Raw genomic sequence first — 20,583 nt, 5'->3', positions numbered from 1 at the left:
CACGACCTCAGAATCAAACAATGCCTATATGGAGTGCTGCAAACTCTGTCCTGAGTGTTGAGGACATACCCCTCAAACGTATAGCATTTCTACCTGTCTTTCCTTACCCAGTGACCTATTATGTTTCTGTGTACACAGCCATGAAGAATTGTCAATGTGTTCTTGGATTCCCTGACCAGCCAAACCTTCCTGTGACCTGTGGTGAAGGGGTGTACCGTATAGCGCGTGAGATACAGCTGGTCCGCCCAAATGATTTTGGTAATATCGTACTGTGCCTTGGTTCCTTCTACATGGCTAAAGTTGATTTGGGTTGCATTGGCAAGTACATAAAGAGCAGTGGGGTAGAAAATATACTGATAGACAGTTGCGTTTTTGGAGTAAATGTTGTAGAATCAGTCATAGGCGGAAAAAACTATGTGAGGTCTCAGAAACGCCTGCAGCTGCTGAAAGGGGCATTTGCAAGGTTAGAGTGGGAAGCCTTCTTCAATGAAGACGACTGAGCTACAGAATAGAAGGATCTACTCGATACCCTCCTACATTTGAAAGGAGTAAAATCGAAATCTCCCGAAAGTGTGCCCCTCCTTCACACATGCTAGGACCACATCGGCTCTGAACTAGTAGATGAATTTGAACGATTCATTACAAAGTGTTGTGAGGAAAGTGAGACAAGTATTGGAACACCTTTTTACACCTGATGTCTCATCTTGAGAACCTAATTCTGAGTGATCGCGAGGGAAACTGGAGCCTTCAGGTACAAGCCATTCAAGATCTGCTACCCTTGTTTGCTGCTTTTGATTCCGTGAACTACTTGAGATGGTGCTCCCTGTATATTGAGAACATGAGTGAGGAGGCTGCCCAAGATAGCACCAGAAGTGCATTCAGAGTTTATGGAGGGCACATTTGTCATAAAACTAACAAAGTGGTTGGAGCGGACCTGCGTTGGAACAGACTATCAACAGAGCCCAGAAAAGTGCATCAGGAATAATTGGTAGTTCACGAAAGAAGACGTTTGTTGCCAAGTGGGAACTGATATATCATGAGATGATTGCCATCACAAACCTTCACAGAGAACTTGCTGGTATAGGTAGTTCCTCTTATGAGTTAGAAGTCAATAGGTCATTCACCAAGGCAGCAACCGAGTTTGAGAAGGCCAACATTCAAGTCATACTAGATGGCATAGAGATGTCCCTTCCTCACTCCTCCAAAAGTCATATCAGAAGATACCAGAGAACAGCTGCTCAATGTGGAGAGAATCTATGAGAAACTTCGTAGAGAAGGATACACAGAGAAGACTGATCGACTGTCAGACACGATTCATCGTACAAACCTTAAAACCTTCGCTGCAATCTGCAAGGATCCAATCCTGTACAAAGGATAAACAGAAGTCAACAAGCGAGAAGATGCTCAGATGAAACGTACACTAGAGATTGCAAAACGAGGACGGATGAAGTACGATGTGTGTACAACATCTCCTCTATTTGATGATGAAGGCCGAATGACAAAGCCAGTGAAATTGTCCACGAACTTGAAGCTCTCGACCCAAGAACATCGAAACCTCATGACTCAAAGGGAACATGCTGTACATTTGATGTGATGGCAAACATTTCGGAAGATCCAAACAAAGAGTTCCAAAAAAGTTGGTGAATTCCGTGATGCCATTATTGTAGGCTGTGTTGCCTCTACAGCAAAGGCTGCCTCAAGAATTGATTTTGTGTTTGATTCCTACATGGAAACGTCTTTGAAGGATTCTGAGTGGCAAAGGCGAGAGAAGAAATCACCCATAGATCTGAATGATGTGTCCAGGAAAACCCCTCTCCCTCGAGAAATGGACATGTTTTGGCCACCCAGTGTAAACAAAGCAAAATTTGAATTCCTCATTTATGCAGAGGCGCTAGTACGGAATTGGAGTGCTCCTACGATGGAGATTATAGTCAGTCATTTCTTTGTTGGTCCAAGACAACGATACCTGTAGAGGTTTCAGAACTAAAGTGTAATGCAGAAGAGGCTGACATGATTATTATACCACATGCGATGCATGCTGCTAAACAAGGTAAAAAGTGTATCATAGTCCTATCGTCAGACACAGATGTGTTAATTTTGCTATGTTCTACTGGAGCGAGCTGAATGCAAACGGCCTTGAAGAACTCTGGATGAAGGCTGGGGTTGGTGATTTGACAAGATGCATTCCGATACATATCCTTTCAAAGAAGATCGGACGAAGTTTGTGTCAGGTTTTGCCAGCCGTCCACACACTCACTGGATGTGACTATACAAGTAACGTTGGAACCAAGCATGCTGCCCTAGTTGCCAATCCAGAGATGCACTTAAATGACTTTATGGTGGCGATAGGTAACCTGGATACAGTGATTGGTAAAGCAGAAGCCTATCTGACACAGGTACTTAAGAAAGGAACGATAAAAACCATGAACCAGCTCCGAAGCCTAAGGTATCATCATGCCAAGCGGTCATGTTTGGATGACCACAAGTCATGTCATTAGGTTGCACATTGCCTACTTTGCTACAAACGAGATGGTGTCCCTCCTCACATCATGCGCACCCCTTGACCGAAGACAGTTTAGTTTTGAAGTTATTGATGATCTTCTGATCCTTATCAAGGGGAACAGTTCAATTCCGAAGACCTTGCAATCCACTACACATGTCAAAAGTGTGGAACAGTACCGCTTGTCAAAAATCCCTGAGCATTTTGTACTTGTCAAAGTGATTTAAAAGTCAGGATAATCATAGGTGTTCAAAACCTGAGTGACTGACTCAAACATATAAATAATTTTCCAAACCAGAATAGTTCCATTGGTAGAGGAAATTCCTTACTAGAGTAGCATTTTGCATTTATTGTTTAGGCCCTATGTGGCATTAAGTACATCGTATTATTCTATATCTATTCCAAAAAGTTAGACCCCAGAGGACAAAAACATGGATCTGGCATGTGCTTTGATTTTGTACAGAGGGTAACATTTTCACTGTTTGTGACACCTCGTTATTGACCCAATTGCGGTAATATCAAGGTAATATATATGAAAGAGTCCAACAAACATTTTAAGGGCCCATCTACGAACAGACATGAAATAATAGCCATCGCAGACAGGAAATCGAAGCGGTTGCCAAAAGCGCAAATGAAAGTTGACGAATGTTTGTTGTTTTCATGTTTTCTGCAATAAAGTACACTTTACTGATATGACTGTTCCTTGGCACCACTCAAGACCGACATTTTGACGTGTTTCTAGGGTGAAAGATTCGTTCCCCCTACCCCGAATAATTGGTCACAAAACACCATTTTCTCACTTATGGAAATGGTAACCAAGTTTTTCTGTTAAGGGAAGTGGTCACATCAAAATTCCAGTGGGTAACTTAGGGTACATTTTTTGCACACGAGGTCCCCCTAGCTGATACACTATGACAAAACTATTTGTAAAAGTGACCAGTTCGTTATATAAGCATTTGCCAACTTGCTTCAAACAACGGTGTTAACCGCATTTGCTTTCCTACCACTGAGCAAAAAAAAAAAAAAAAAAGTATATATAAAATTTAAGCTGTGTGTTTAAATCGATACAAATAATATTAATCCACATTTCAGTAGGTCAGTTACTAGACAGCAACTTAATGAGTCATGACTAGGTCTAGAGGATGCCGCGTTGTCATGGTAACCTGATTCCCTCAGTTTCTGCTTGCGGCCTCTGGCGGGAAACTTTATATTCACAACTAAAAGCTGCGCTATGGTTGGCTGCACATAAACTCTTGACCAATCGAAACACAAGAGACATATCGCGCTCGGCACCTCTTGTAAAGTTAGTGCACCTACCACTTTCTAATTCTAAAATTTTGGCAAGTATGTACAAGGATAGAAATTTTTGGGTAAGCGTAATTCCTAATCCCGTTCCACCAGACTTTTAGTCCTCGGTTCGGGCTGCCTATGCTCCCTTATAATGAATGAATGCTAGGCTCAAACTATCAACTGTCACAACGGAGTTTTCCATCTCGACAGTTTGCTGTGTAATTTCCCCAACTCGCGGCCAACGACGAGTGCGCTCAGATTAACAAATAATGGGTCATAGGAGTTGTATACGACGAGAATCGACTTGTAAGAGTCGGTCGTAGAAGTCGAGAGATCGGCGAGTTGGCCAACTCCGTCGTGACAGTTGATAGTCTGAGACTAGCATTACGCTTGCTGGTCTGAGTGTGCGAACCCCCTACCCCCTTTTTCCCCTTCCCCAACTTTCCTCCTACCTTGGGCTGCCACCAATTGGAACTGGGGCCTAGGAGAGCCGTGCGCTATAGTACAACAGCTTGCTCTGAACGTGCACGTTCAGTTATTTGATTGTTTGGGTCAGGCGTACAAGGTAAGCATTAACAACACCTTGTGTTATTGGGTAATCTCATAGGGATAGAAATATATGAAAAAAAGAGAAACGATCAATAGTAGACATAGGCGGTTAAATTAGTTTTTTTCATGATTATTGAATATAGTATATGTTTTGTGTAAATTTATCGCAAAACAGATAGCTTTATTTACAGGCACGTATTAAATTACACAGTTTACAGACCTACACGTGAACACATGATTTATTAATCATAGGTGTTTGAATGTCAAATATTTGGTAATTTTGAAATGTAGTCATAGAGAGGAAACCCGCTAGAGTTTTGCATTAGTAGCACCATCGCACAGAAATGATAGCACATACCACGGCCTTTGATATACCAGTCGTGGTGCACTGGCTGGGACGAAGTATAATCCAGTGGGCCCATCTACGGGAATCGATCGCAGACCGACCGCGCATGAAGTGAATGTTTTACTACAGGACTACCACCCGCCCCATTACATACCTCGTTTCAGCAAAAATGTTCTGTGTTTTTGTCACAAAAATTAATTCCAGCCATACTGAACGTAAAAAGAAAAGGAAAACTTTGGAAACAACGGTGTTAAATTTGTATGAGCAAATATATATATGTATGTGTGTGTCAAGATACTATAACCCACAGCGAAGACAGGACTGGAACTTAACGATGGCAAGACCACATTTTCTTGAAGTCGATCGATCCTGCCACATTGCATCTACCGTTGGGCAAGATTGTCGAGCAGTATACATGTAACCAGAAGGGATAATGTGTTTGACAGCACACATCGTTTACTAAGGTTAATTGAGCTTCCATTTTTTTTTTGTCTGTGTGGAAGACCCGGTGGCCGAGCGGTTAACGTCGCAGGCTGTCAGTTCGAATCCTGCCTGTTGACACTGGGTGTTTTTAAATATTGCATTTAATGGGTCGATGTTTCTGCTGGTGGACTAGTAGCCCCAGAGCGCGTCATTAGACCCTTTGGAATTAAAAAATTCTGAGTGTGTAATATTACTAACACATTCGTTCAGTACTACAGAACTCACAATATTTAAATCCCAATCTAATTAAAACTAGCTCCACTATTACATGTGGATCTAACACCAGCCAGTTAGAGCTCATGTCCACCAATCAAACCCTTACTTGCAGAATCCTGCCAGTGATTTAAAACTAACAACACTGCGTAGTCCCCAATGTCCAGGTAACATTTCGTCTGTAAATAATAATTTAAATATTGACCAATCACAATTCGCCTTTTATAACGTTTTTTGGAAGCATACAAATTCTAAAAATATCGGGCGAGTCTATTTTAGTGCCCGCAGTACACCAAACCATACCAATACGTACGGGATGGGTTATCAGTCTTCAATTTTACATTAAAAATTATTTATTTATTTATAAAGAAAACCCCAACTAAATCAATCTTCAGTTTTACATTACAAATTATTTATTTTATAAAATAAAACATGTTTTAAGGCATTCGTAATTCACACGAAACATGTCGTATACCCTCAGGATAATTCGGAATGTTTTCAAATTATTTTTAAATCACTGGCATGATTCTGCAAGTAAGGTTTTGATTGGTGGACATGAGCTCCAACTGGCTGCTGTTAGATCCACATGTAATAGTGGAGCTAATTTTAATGAGATTGTTTAAATCCTAAGACCAGTATTTTTTTTATTATTCGGTTTACGAACCCGCCGACGTAAATCTTGCTCGTAGTCGTATTTTTCACTTTTACTTTTTATTTTTGTGCCGGTGACTTCCACAAATAGCTTTAAAGAAAAAAAAAAGGTTACCATTCTAGTCTATTGTGGCGCATTTCGTAAGGTGACAGTGAGAAATAACACTTATTTCGTCAATAAATATACCTTTGTAGATACGAATTGTTAATTCGTCTTCGGTCGCTCTCTTTCGGTCCGATTCGCTATTTCGCTCACCCTACTTATACACCCCAAACAGGTTTGGGGTTTTTTTTCCTCCTACCTTTGTGCACAAAAGTTCTTGTTCGTAAACCTAAAAATTAAAAAATACTGGCCTAATGTTGGTGTTCAGTTGCAGTAATGAGCGTTGTAAATTATGTACATAATTAAACAGCATGCATTTCTGAAGGACACGTTCAAAAACCCAACATTATCAAATGTCTTGCGTACGCTAGTCAGTAACAACAAGACACAGACTTTGGCTTTCTGCAGACATAAGGTCAAGTAAAAACACACAGAATTTAAAGATGTTAAGACTCACAGCAAAAATCTGTAGTTTCAGCAAAATACTGTGCTATATCGTTAAAGGACTACTGCTAAATCACTTTTGTTTGTAGTTTCAAATTTTCGTGTAATTAACGAATTTATGACACAACGAAAATTCATACATACAATGGCAAGTTACAATATTATCTTTTCAATCCATGAATTTAAATAGACACACCCTAGTTTCAGCCCATGGAAATACACACTAAAATAAAGTTACAATTAGTAAAACATGAGTCTATGACTTGAAATGGTGAAATACCCTCTAAAAATAGACTAAAACTCGACTCCATAACTGTTACTTCTCGGACGAACGTGTGTTTTTAAAAATACGAGAAATGCATTTTGTGATAATAAACACACCAAAAACATTTCGGATGTACGGAAATGGATAATCTAACCAATAAAATATGATTTCAGTTATCAAAAATTACTAATAGTTAAAAATATCCCTTAGTGTTTAAAAACTAGGGTATGTCTCTATAAGTACAAACAAAATGTAGTTTTGTGTTTGTTTTGTTTTTGGGAGGGGGGGGGGGGGGGGGGGGGGGGGTTGTTTTAGCAAAACCAACAAAATAAAAGCCCATTAAAATATAGGATTTCAGTGTGTACCTTTAACACTAAATCACGAGACCAGAACAGAACATTATTTACACTAAGATCACCATGTACGGCACATGGATGTAGTTTACAAACATTTTGTGTAGCTATAGTACTAATAAAGGAAAATAAACGGGCAACTATAGCACAATAGAACATAACATTATATAGTGTAGAATATATACAGTAATTCGACATATCTATTTTTAAACCATATCTTTAAATACAGTTATTATTATCTATAAAAATCCTTAGTGTTTTAGACACCATCCCGAATTTCTAATTCAGTAAAGGATTTATTTTAAAAATTTCTCGATTCTAACGTTAAAAAATATTTTGTTGGTTTCTCGCCTTTTTCCATGCACTAGCTTTAGACCGTATAAAATTTCCTTTTGCTTTTTTAATATTTACATCTTCAATTTTACTGTTTATCTCTTTAATTTCTTTTATAATATTATTTTTTACTTCAATATCATTTGAAATATCTCAATCTTTTGTTAAGTCATCTAGTTTAGTATTTAAGTCTATTTCATCTTTCATCTGAACTTTCTTTTTAGTTGATGAATATAAAATTGTTTTTCCACGTATCATAAGTAGTAGTGTTTCCCATAGTAATTGGTCGTTTATGGTAAAGTCAAAATTATTATTTTCTGTATCTTTATATTGTTCAAGAGTTTCTTTCATAGTTTCTTTGACTAAACTTACATATTTATTATTATGAAGTAAGGAATTATTAAATTTCCAAAAACCGTTTCCTCTTTCAATTTCTTTTAATTTCAATGTTAATGTAATTAGTGAATGATCAGACTTGAAACTTGGTAGAATATTACTTGAAGTAACTGAAGATAAAAGGTTATGCGAAATAAGAAAAAAATCTAACCGAGACTGTTTTATTGGGGTCTGCTGCCTCCAGGAGAACCTTTTCAAATTAGGATTTTTTTCCCTCCAAAGATCTAAAAAAATTTTTTAATCTGTAACTTGTTTTCGAGCTTTTGGGTTATTCAATGTTTTGTAATTAAATAAATCAAGGGCGGGATCTTGAACAAGATTCCAGTCTCCACAAACAATTTACTTTCAGATGATTCTATAATAGTCTCTATATTAGCAAAAAATCCTGGTGTATCTGTGTTAGGGCCATAAATACAAATAAGTAATAGTGATTGATTATCTATTTCTATCGTTAATGCTAACAAATTTCCCACATTATCATTAAATTTATTTGTAACCTTAAATTCAAAATTATTATTAAATAATATAGCTATGCCACGGGCATTAGATTTATATGAACTAAAATAGCATTGACTGTAACCCCATTGTTGCATAATAATTCGTTCTTGATCTTTAGTAAAATGTACATCTTGAAGACAGTATATATTTGCCGATTTCTTTTTTAAATATTGAAAAATTTCCTTTCTTTTCAAATAATCATTTAAGCCTCTACATTTCATTGATAGTATAGTTATATTATTATCCATTATCATTATCCAGGAATGTATTAGTGCGACATAGTTGTTTTAAGACATCTATGAAAGAGCCCCAATTTCTTTTCGAAACATATACATGTAATAGACAATACCATAAATGAATAATATTTCAATAATGTGGATGTAATGTAAATTTTAAATAAAAAGACCTCCAGAGTGGGTAACTGATGTAAAAAACAAATAAATAACAAAATCACATATAGTGAGCAACACATTAAGCAGAGATGATACCATTATTCTCAGGTCAACATAGTTAAAGTACATGTCATTGTGTATAATAGCGACCTTTTAAAAAAAAATACCATGTTTCAATATCTGGAAAAAAACACACACAAAAAAAATGCCGTGTGGGGTTTTTTCAAATTTAGGCAGCAAAAAACCCCAAAACAAATAATAATTTAAAAAAAATTAATAATAATAAAAAAAAAAAATAATAAAAAAAAAATATATATATATATAACAAATAATTATACATCTACAATAAGAACCTCACGAATCCTCACCATTGCAAATTATCCACAATATACAAGGAAAGCAAGAGACAAAAGGCCAATTATGTCTTTTTTTCGGCTTCAAAAAAACAACAAAAACCCATTGATTTGCATCTTAAAAACATGAAGAAAAGTTCCAAGTTCAGAGTTCCATATGTTGTATAAATATGTGAATACTGAACAAATTTTAAACCTACAAATATTTTGGTTGGCGCAACCAAGCAGTTTGTCACTAATTTAATATTGCAGTACAGAAAAAGGGGGATTTCCTAAAACCTCGCTTTCATTTGTCATGTCACACCACCAAAAAGTGAAAAAGGGTCACAGCAAACTGCCAAAGATATTAGCTTACAGACTACAATGACTATTTCAACATAGTGAATGCCTCCGAGGTTGGAACGTTTTTACCCTAAACCAAAATGCATAAATTGAATATGATTATGTATACACATATATCATACCATATTGTAAAAACAAATGTTATCATCAAATACACGTAAGTTTACTACACCACTGAGCAATCATATCTATATTCTATAGGCGCTCTTAAAAAAATAAAATAAAAATTATAACACGACTCGGTAAGTATTGTTCATATACGATGACAACAAACGTGAGTTGCTATGTTAGTAAGCATTTAAAATATACATATATAGCTTTTAACTAGTCAGTCCTAGACAAAACTTCAATTCACTCACCTTAAAAATATACATATATTTCACTTTATGTGTGTGTTTGACCATAGATATATCGGACTAATATCCGGATATACCGAAACTGTTCGTTCAATGTTTATAAATGCAAATTAGGTCAGCACTTTAATTGTTCACACACGACAATTGCCGCCATTAATTTTATTCTATGATGCAAGTCCCATTATCCCAGCAAATATATATGTATGTACACAGAAACCTGAAATTATGTATGGCACAGAAACGGTTATAAAGGCCTGATATATAGCAGACTGGTAAACTGCAGTAGTCATACTGAATGTTAGAGACAACTGAAAAATCATTTATCTTACAAGCATCCATTTTTGAGACACATAAAACACTGTCAAATTCATTACATACATTTAACTTTTTTCTCTATCAAGTACATACCAATTGCTGTATAAATCTTAAAGGAACAGACCCTAGTTTCAGCCCATGAAAATTTACACTATGTTTAGTTAATCTACAAACTTGTAACGCATTTGGATAAAATTACAATTGAATGAAACATGATTCTGTGACGTTGAAATAGACTAAAACTCGACTCCACAACTGTTACATCTCAGACGCACGTGCGTTTTTAAAAATATGAGAAATGCATTTTGTGATATTAAAAACAACAGGATGACCAAAAACACTTTGAACGTATGGAAATGGATATACAGCTTAGATGTATTCACGAATGGTGATCTTTATTTGACCTTCAATTAATAAATGTTGAACGACACCCCAGCACAAAAAGAATGAACATTATTATTTATATTGAAAAAATTAATCATGTAAAATCAGTGTAAAAAGCTGTGGTGAAAAGTATAATACAATAACAAATTCAAGGTATTTATATTTTGAAACCTATTTGACTTATTTGCGGCGAAATTACCCTTTTGAGATATAGAGAATAATACATGAGTGGCCCTAACATACCATGTATCTCACAACGAGTTGTTTTAAAATGTATCTAACGAGCGAAAGCGAGTTTGATGCGTTTTTTGTAAACGAGTTGTGAGATAAATGGTATCTAACGGAGACGAATGTATTAGTCTATTTCTTACACATCCTCAAAAACCAGGTTTTAAGCAAATTTTAACATATTTATCGACTAAAAGATATTTACAATCCTTTGCACTTGTAGCTGAATTACGCATCACAAACACATGGTTGCCAGGTTAATTATACGTCACAGTGTAATCGATTTCCACCGTGCTGGGGTTTTTTTTATTGGACGTATACCAGTCGTGGTGTACTGGTTGAAACGAGAAATAGCCCAATGTGACCACCGGCGAGGATCGATTCTAAACCGATCGCGCATCAGGCGTGAATTTTACCACTGGACTACGTCCCGCCCCACACTGATTGTACCGCGAACCTAGTCTCGTCAATGCGAAACGCTTATTTTTGGATAAACCTAGCATTTGGGTACCCAGCAAGAGTCGTTTGTGTACTCCAATCTGTAAATAATCGTTTCGTTATTAATGCCATTATTAATGATATAAGTGACTTAAATTAAAACAAAACTACATTTATAGCTCTTTGAAGCTCAATATTGCAAGTTACGTTCGGCTATGTTAAGAAAACATAATAAATCGTTTAAACCCTTTTTCTTTATTTCAAAATAATCAAGTGACTCTTTACATTACTTTATATTCTAATACAACTTTCATATAAGCCTTTTTTCTCATTGGTTAATTTTCATGATAAATCGGACGATAGATGTACGCTGGCATGGGCTGGGCAACCAGGATTTCTCGCGATGACAAAATTCCGAGAACTTGTCCGATATGCTATCACTTAGCCTCATGTGTCGTGTTTTCGTTAGTATATTAATTCTATGTCTTCCCCAGCGTGTGCTGTAACCTCACCGTGGTGCAGGGGTGTAATATTCTCTTTGAGAATGGCCAATACATCAAAAAATTGAAGTTTTGAGTAAAATTCAGTATCCGTAAAATTCTGTGATATTTGTGTTTTTGCACAGTTCTTTACACTGTTTTTGTTTAAGTCTTGAATTTTTATATTGATGTTGATCATCACTTTATTTATTTGCATTACCATAGTTTGACACCCAATAGCCGATGTATTTTTCGTGCTGGGGTGTCGTTAAACATTCATTCATTCATTCATTCATTCCAATAAATTTAAACGTCGATATAAATAATTTTCAAAATTATGTTATTGTTACTATTTTGTAATCACTCCGCGCCATTGTAACTTTTAACACTTCGTTAGCAGCAATGAACTTGCACCCACCCACCCCAAGTAACGTCCAGTCACTGATCGATCGCAGCAGTCACCAGCATGTGTTGGTTTGTGGTCTGCTCTTCTAGTTTGTGTTCCCAAAAGGTTGCAAGCAAGTTCATCAGAAAAAAATTATATGACAATCTGAAGTACCTTTTTTTTTTTAGAACATACTTTGTGGGACAATAAAATTGATAAAGAAGACAAGATGGAAATGACTTGATTTTTTTAAACACAATTTTAAACAACATTAACTGCTTTAAAATATGGCACAACTTTGAAAAACGTTTGAAAATAATACTTACCCTTTAGTAAATGCATATTATTGTATGTATTTATAAAAACTTTAAGTGAAAATATGTTAGCAACAGTTATAAACTTGTAGACCTACCCCATCAACGTGGTTTTTGTACAAAATTAAACCACACGAATTCCTCAAAATAATTCAATATAAAGTTGAAACACTGTTTCACAAATGTAAAGTCCATTCATATCTATATGTCTTGCAACAGATATTAACAGCCAACGGAACTATTTCGTTTAGTGTATCCTGTATTACAATAAATCATGTTCAAAAGACAGACTACAATGGTGATAAATTTGTCATTTGGTTCGTTCCTAAATGTGAAGAGAACGAAAGAAATATTACGTCATACTTTTACTTACTACAAGCGTTTTCATTGAATATCGTAAGTAAGGAGAATAGATAATTAAGTTTTTAATATTTGTGGGATTTCTTTAATAAAAACATAATAAAATGTCTTACATATACTCCGAATAGGTGTAATATTAGAATAGGGATAATATCACTGTGTTTCGTAGTTAACCATAAGGATTTATCACACAATTTTTGAATTTGGGCACTCAACTTCGTCTCGTCCCTAAATTCAAATTTTGTGATAAATCCTTATAGTTAACTACGAAAGACAGTGACATTATCCCCTAAATGTTGCATCAGTGAATGTTATTAATTATTTTTAACAATTTGTATTAATATATGGAAGAATGTTAGAATTTCTCTTCAAACCAGAATAAGTTAATGATTCTTATTTTCGTGATTATATCCGGAGAAATACCTAGATAAGCTTAATTCCAGAAAGCAACCTTACGGTAGCCGTAATGCCCGTCTTACGATTAAAATCTTCTGTGCGAAGAAGTTCAATAATATGTTAGTTACTTACAATCCACTACACCACCGAGGCCAGCAACTACGTTCGCTATTTATGATTGATACAAAAAAACGTCTTCAACCACATGATTGCACTTAAATTTAAGATGTGTTCTGATGAAAATCAATAGCAATCTTTGAAATATTCTTGGTATCAACTGCTTTGCTTTCCCTTGCATTCACAGTGGTCCACAAAAGAAACATTCTTTGAAGGTTATGAGTCACATAGACAGCAACGTCATAGTATTTATCAGTTTCTAATTCTTGCACAAAAAGGGAAGGGTAAAAAATGTATCCAGTGTTGAACGGCCTGTGCGTGATGTTCAGATTCTGTATCAGCAAACCAGTGATGTATACATCATCCACCCAGAACATGTTAGTGGTCAGAGATAACCTATACATAGCCTCCGTGACGTCAGGGCTCATCAAATAAGCAGATCCGGAACAATATGGCGGAAAGAAGTCTGGCGAGAAATCATCTCTAGACAGGTACCATTTAGATTGCTGTTTGCGTATCACCCCCATGTTCACCCAGACATGGCATAGAATCAACCGTGTCATTCCATAACGAAATTCAACAGTCGACAGTATATATCTGATAAACACGTACAAATTAACGAAAATATCATCGTCTGTTTTTAAAACATACACAGCTTGTCTACAGAACGTGGACACCCACTTCAATCCAGCGATCGCCTTGTAGGTCAAGTTACGATAACTGTCAACGAAATCCTCCTGGACTATGTCGCCATGGATATCCGACTCATTCCTCACTGACGTCATCACTTCCGTGTCTGCAACTTGTCCCAGGATAAAAACTAACTCGACCCTTTTGTTCAGATAATACTTCCTTTTGCCCCAGGTCTGTCTAATTGCGTCTCGTTTCTCGAAATTGCTCGGTGCACTGTGAACGTATGTTATGATGTATATATCCTTTTTGTTGCAGAAAGTCTCGGGATTCAAAAGATAACGAAACGGATGAGGATTTACAACTGGACCTTCTACAGGTAGATATGTCTGTGGTGTTGCTTTGACTGTTGAAGTTGGCGTCATGTTTGATCCTCTAGAAGGAGACTTTTCGCCTCTTATTACGTCATCAAATCTTACGGTTCTATTTCCGAAAAACTGCACAATTATCACAGCAGACACAAAAGTGAACGAAATCACTGCAAAATATTTATAAATAGTCCGAAGTCTTTTTACAGGAATCTTCGATAACAAAAATTGAACAGCAGGTTTTTCCATATTCGTCGAGACTGACAAGATAGAACAGTACAGTAATCTGAAATAAAAATAATAAAACTATTAGTATAATGTGGTTCATGCTATGATGGAAGAGGGTTTTGAGAACTAGGTGCATACATGGATCACGAGGTACTAGAACATTAAAGGGACATTCCTGAGTAATACAAATATTTCTACGATTACACTTATATTTCATATTAAATATAGTTTCTTGTTTAGAATATTAGTGTCTGTATACTCAATGTGTTTCTGGTCGTCTTAATATTTGTAAGATATGTAATTACAATGGTTAAAAAGTTTATGTTAGTCGATAACATCTTAAAAATTGCAGGAAACACAGGAATGTCCCTTTAACAAACCAACCATGTGATTGATTGATTGATTGATTGAATGTTTGTTTAACGACACCCCAGCACAAAAATACATATCGGCTATTGGGTGTCACAAATGGTAAGTATATGAACATATTTATATACACTCATGTAAAACCACAGTGTAAGGAGCTGTGGGGGGGGGGGGGGGGGGGGGGGGGGAAGTATAATACAATATATAAAATCAAGTTAAGTATATCTTAAAATTTTGTATAGAAGTCAAAGTGTTTTAAAAACTTTACAATTAACATTGGATGGAATTTAAATGATTCCAAAACATTTCTGTTGCCAAATATATCATTTCTTGTCGGCTTGAGATGATCACACTCCACCAAAATGTGCCGCACAGTCAGTGTACACTGACAGTATTCACACTGAGGAGGAGGGTCCTTCTTTAAAATAAATGAATGCGTCAAATATGTATGGCCGATGCGGGCACGGCATAAGACTACTTCATCCTTCCTGCATCGCCTGTAGGATGACTGCCACTCTCCCAGGACTGCCTTGACAGAATGAAGCTTATTCGCAACCGCACCGTCCCAATCATCTTGCCAAGTCGAAAAGATATATTGGTTAATATGAAATTTAAAATCACTGTAGGGGACACCAACATGGACACGGGGCAAGTTCAAAGCAGACTTGGCAGCAACATCTGCCTTTTCGTTACCCCTAATGCCAACATGGCTGGGTACGCAACACAGTATAACATCTTTATTGGCAATTGATAAAAAGACACACTTTCGTATCACCATCCCAACTAAGGGGTGCTCCAATTTCATGTACTGTAGAGCTTGAAGACAGGAAAGTGAGTCTGTAAAAATAATATACTTGGATGCATATGAATCCTTAATCTGTTCCAGGGCTTTAATGATTGCCCAAATTTCAGCAGTAAAGATTGATGCTGAATCGGGCAATCTCATGGAAATTATTGTGTCTGATGGAAACACTGTAGCACAAGCCACCGAATTCCCATCCCGTGATCCGTCTGTGTAAACAGGAATGTAATCACAGTACCGCTCTTGGATTTCCATGAAATGTTGTTTATAAATAACTGCATCTGTGCGATCTTTTTTAGATGCACAAGATCGAATACAATTTTTGGTGGTTTGATACACCAAGGTGGCAAAATAAAATATGAAGGCGTTTCCAAAATGTCTGTTAAATCAATGTTGGAAACTGATAAAAACTGCTTAATGCGAAGACCAAATGTTCGAATCGCATTCGGTTTCGCATCAAATAACTTCATATATTTATTATCAAACACCGCATTGTGTGCAGGATGTTTTGGCATTGATTTAATCTTTGTAGCATACTGCAGAGAAAGCTTTGCACGTCTAGCACCCAAACTAGGTTCGTGTGCATCGACGTACAAGCTCTCCACAGGAGATGTTTTGAAAGCACCAAGACAAAGCCTAAGTCCCTGGTTGTGTATAGGATCTAGCATTTGCAAGTAAGACTTACGTGCTGACCCATACACAATGCACCCATAATCAAGTTTAGACCGAACTAAAGATCTATAAAGTCGGAGCATAACCTTTCGATCTGCTCCCCATTCAGTCTTACCAATAACCTTTAAGATATTGAGGGCCTTTAAGCCCTTCTTTTTTACATACTGTAAATGAGGAACAAAAGATAGCCTCCTGTCAAAAATAACCCCCAGAAATTTGGTCTCCTCCACAACTGGAACCGGAGTTTTGTCCAGAAACAGCTGTGGATCTAAATGGTGACCTCTTTTCTGGCAGATATGCATACAGACTGTTTTTGACTTTGAGAATCGAAATCCATTGTCAGTTGCCCATTGTTGAAGTTTATTCAAACAAAGCTGCAACTGACGTTCAATGATACTCATACTGGACGACCTGTAGCAAATCTGAAAATCGTCGACATATAACGAGCTATCAATGCCAGGTTTTAAACACTGGATGATGCTGTTAATTTTCACGGAAAATAAAGTTACTGACAGGATGCTACCTTGAGGCACACCCATCTCTTGGGAGTGAGAATCGGATAACGTAGATCCCACTCGTACCTTGAAAGACCTATTCTGTAAGAAATTTGAGATAAAGCCAGGCATACGGCCTCTTAGGCCCATGCCATGGAGGTCTTTCAAAATCCCATACTTCCACGTGGTATCATAAGCTTTCTCGAGGTCAAAAAAGACCGATACCAAATGCTGGTTATGGATAAAAGCATCCCTACAGAACGTTTCAAATCTAACAAGATGATCGACCGTGCTACGTCTAGGCCTGAACCCACATTGCACGTTAGTAAGCAATTTGTGGGACTCAAGATACCAGACAAGTCTACGGTTGATCATTCTTTCCATGGTTTTACAAATGCAACTTGTCAAAGCAATAGGCCGATAACTGGTAGGATTTGTTGGATCCTTACCAGGCTTAGGAATAGGAATGACAATGGCTTTTCTCCAATCAGAAGGAAAGTCACCCGAAATCCAGATTTTGTTAAAGATATTTAATAGAACCATTAAGGATGATTCAGGTAAGTGTTTTAAGAGTTGATAATGTATTTCATCTGGTCCTACCGAAGTATCATGGGCTCTACGTAGAGCGTCCTGCAACTCCTCCAAAGAGAAGTGCCTATTGTATACTTCAACATTTTCAGATGAAAAGTTAATAGGTTGCTTTTCAGCTCTATTTCTGACAGACGTAAAAGCATCTGTACTGAAAGAAGAAGAGGAGTTATGGGAGAAACTGTCTGCCAATGCATTGGCAATGTCACGATGAGACGTAACATCCGTGTCATTGACAGACAAATGGCGAACTGTATTATTGGATTCTTTTCCCTTGATTTTACGTATCCTATTCCAGACAGATTTCACAGATGTTTGAGAAGTCAACTTGGAGACATAATTTCTCCAAGATGATTTCTTACTCTGTCTGATAGTTTTACGAGCCTTTGCCCGAGCAATGCGATAACTATTCAGGTTATCCCCGGTAGGTTCGCGTTTGAACCTCTCGAGGGTCCTGTTTCGCTCTTTGATTGCATCTTTGCATGTCTCATTGAACCATGGTTTATTGAAACGCTTCGGTACTGCCGAAGTCTTAGGAATAGTTTCCTCTGCAATATCTTTCAAGATGGAGGTGAACAAAGACATGGGATCATCGGCACCAGTCATGGCAGTTCGACACGTCAGGAAATTGGCTTATTATCGATGTTTTCTGCTGCCATTGCGCTCGCCCGAACTGTTTTATTCGTGGGATGGAAACCTCTTGGCGTACAAATTATGCTTTACCCCATCTCAAACAGAACTAACAATTAGTATGTCAAAGACCGTGGTATGTGTTGTCCTGTCTCTGGGAAAATATATAAAATATCCACTGCCGTTACTGAAAAGCAAACTATATTGAAAAACATGTGCCAGAATTACCACTTCTTTGTTACCATAGAGCCGATGATTGATTAATTACAGATTTTAACTTTCATTCTAGCTACACACTATTAAAACAATTTAACAAAGTAAAACGCTTACCACCTCATCTGTACACGTTATGATCCATACACGTTATGATGTCTAACTAACAATGTGTCGCAGGTTATATGGATTAGTGGTTCAATTCAACGTTTGTTATAAATATAGTAGCTTAGCTGGTTGGTGGGAACAGAGCGGATAAAAGCAACAGACTCAGACTCACTCACTCACTCACACACACACACACACACACACACACACACACACACACACACTCTCTCTCTCTCTCTCTCTCTCTCTCTCTCTCTCTCTCTCTCTCTCTCTCTCTCTCTCTCTCTCTCTCACTTGATTATAGGACTTTACTATGAGCCAACCAAGCAAATTACATCTTAATTTCAAATAACTTATTTTCGTGTTTATATAGAATAAAGGTTCAAGCACGCTGCCCTGGGCATACAACTCAGCTATCTGGGCTATCTACCCACGATATTTTCAACTTTTCCATTAGTATTTACCTAAAAGTGTTCATATTTCAATACATTATATATTTTTTTTTTTATGCATGTTTTAAAATGGGGGAATAACTAAGCTGTATTTGACCATTTGCGAACGTTAGGCCTAATGCTGGTTTTTGCAGTTGCAAATTCAGTTTTACCAGCGACGCGAAGCGGATATTTGCGACTGTAAAATCAGCATTGGGCCTAACGTCTGCAAATGGTCAAATACAACATAGTTATTCCCATTATAATTCAATAAATCAATTTTAAAAACTTTAACATTTAACTAAAAATATTTTAAATGCGTCCTCTTTATAATGTTGACCCTTTTTGTAATTTCCTTTAGACTAAGAATACCTGTATCTTTCTTTGTTTTTAAAACATAGTTGGCCATTTAGAATGCCAGGGGCTGGCAAGCATAAATCTCAGCTGAAGATTCAGTTCACAAATAACTGGTCTTCTACCATAGTTTCCGTTTTCTAGTGATAATTTCTGTCAGCGTCACACACATGACGTCACACAAACGTTTTTAAACAGCATTTGCGTAACAAAATATAGAGCAACACGCATTTTACATTAGAAACGATTCAACAGCAAAATTTAAAACAAAACCTGTACGTTCAACTAAACAGAGAAATTGCGTATGAATATGTGAATTGGCTCTTGGGGAATCCCCGAAATTTTCAATAAAATGAATTTCATTAGCCAATCAAATTTCGAATACTGATTGAATTAGAATTATCATTAAGCTTATGAACAAATCAACCGCTCACATTTGATTCTAAAAATGTTACAGAAAAGTAGGCCTCATTATTGTTTTTATTTATTCCAGTTGTAATACAAACATTTTGATATATAATTTTATTTGAGTGATTTGTGAAATCGGGTTCCATCAGTATGAAATGACTTCAATAAACCATTTTAAAAGTCAAGATATCGGCTACATTAAAATGTAACTTACAGACATTTTTAATTAACATTGCATCACAGAAGTTAAAGTATGTACATGTATATAGCAGTTTGAATAGTGATTTGAGAGCATTTAGAACTCAGTATTTTGACAAAACCTACACGTAAACGGTGGCCATCTTGAAATCAAGTTGTAATTTAAGTTGGCAGATTACATCATATATGTTAAAATGTGGAAATAGCAGCTTCAAATTGTGGTTTTAACACGTGTTGAACTCATATATTAAAGTTACATTATCTGGTTACCATATTATAACATCATGTACAAATGTGAAATACAAGCTCAAATGCACTTTTAAAAAAGTCGTGTGTGTTCGCTGTGAACGGATGTCGTCAAACGTATACGCTTGATTCGTCGCCTGTGCCGCCATAGCTCGGCAAAGCACAAACGACAGCCTGTTGTCAGTTTCAGTTAACACGTGCGTTTGCCGATTTCAAATTGTAGGGTTCGTCTCAGAAAATTAAAAGAGAAATCTTGCGCTGTACGAAGAACGTTCGGTTGAGGAGTCTTTAGTTAAAACCGGCAGTACCTTCCTATTTCAGAATTGATATTTTATAAAGTGTTAGTAGAACTTTCAAAGTTTAGTTTGTATACTAGTAACACATTAATCATGCATATATTTTTAAAATAAAATATACTAAAGTAGACAATGAACGTTTTCACTTTTTAATTTTACGTGATCGACAAATTCAAATAAATATTATTTCGTTTGGAAATGGTAAAGTTGGGGGCTGGGGGTTGTTTAACGACATCAAAGATATAGCATATTGATTTAATAATCATCC

At 36.6% G+C, this 20,583-nt stretch overlaps 1 protein-coding gene across 1 annotated transcript; it reads right to left on the bottom strand.

Moving 5' to 3' along the window:
- Positions 1 to 12,331: 12,331 nt before the first annotated feature.
- Positions 12,332 to 18,514, bottom strand: LOC121367459 (beta-1,3-galactosyltransferase 1-like). Its single transcript, XM_041491641.1, has 2 exons — positions 18,392 to 18,514; positions 12,332 to 14,567 (listed from the first exon to the last, which is right to left on the bottom strand). The coding sequence occupies exon 2, from the start codon at positions 14,528 to 14,530 to the stop codon at positions 13,388 to 13,390; it is 1,143 nt and encodes a 380-aa protein (XP_041347575.1). The 5' UTR covers positions 14,531 to 14,567; positions 18,392 to 18,514; the 3' UTR covers positions 12,332 to 13,387.
- Between the last annotated feature and the right edge of the window lie 2,069 nt (positions 18,515 to 20,583).

Source organism: Gigantopelta aegis, chromosome 3 (genome assembly GCF_016097555.1).
Source record: "Gigantopelta aegis isolate Gae_Host chromosome 3, Gae_host_genome, whole genome shotgun sequence".
NCBI lineage: Eukaryota > Metazoa > Mollusca > Gastropoda > Neomphalida > Peltospiridae > Gigantopelta > Gigantopelta aegis.
The sequence above is the reverse complement of the archived record's forward strand: the minus strand, read 5'-3'. Positions and strand labels throughout refer to the sequence as shown.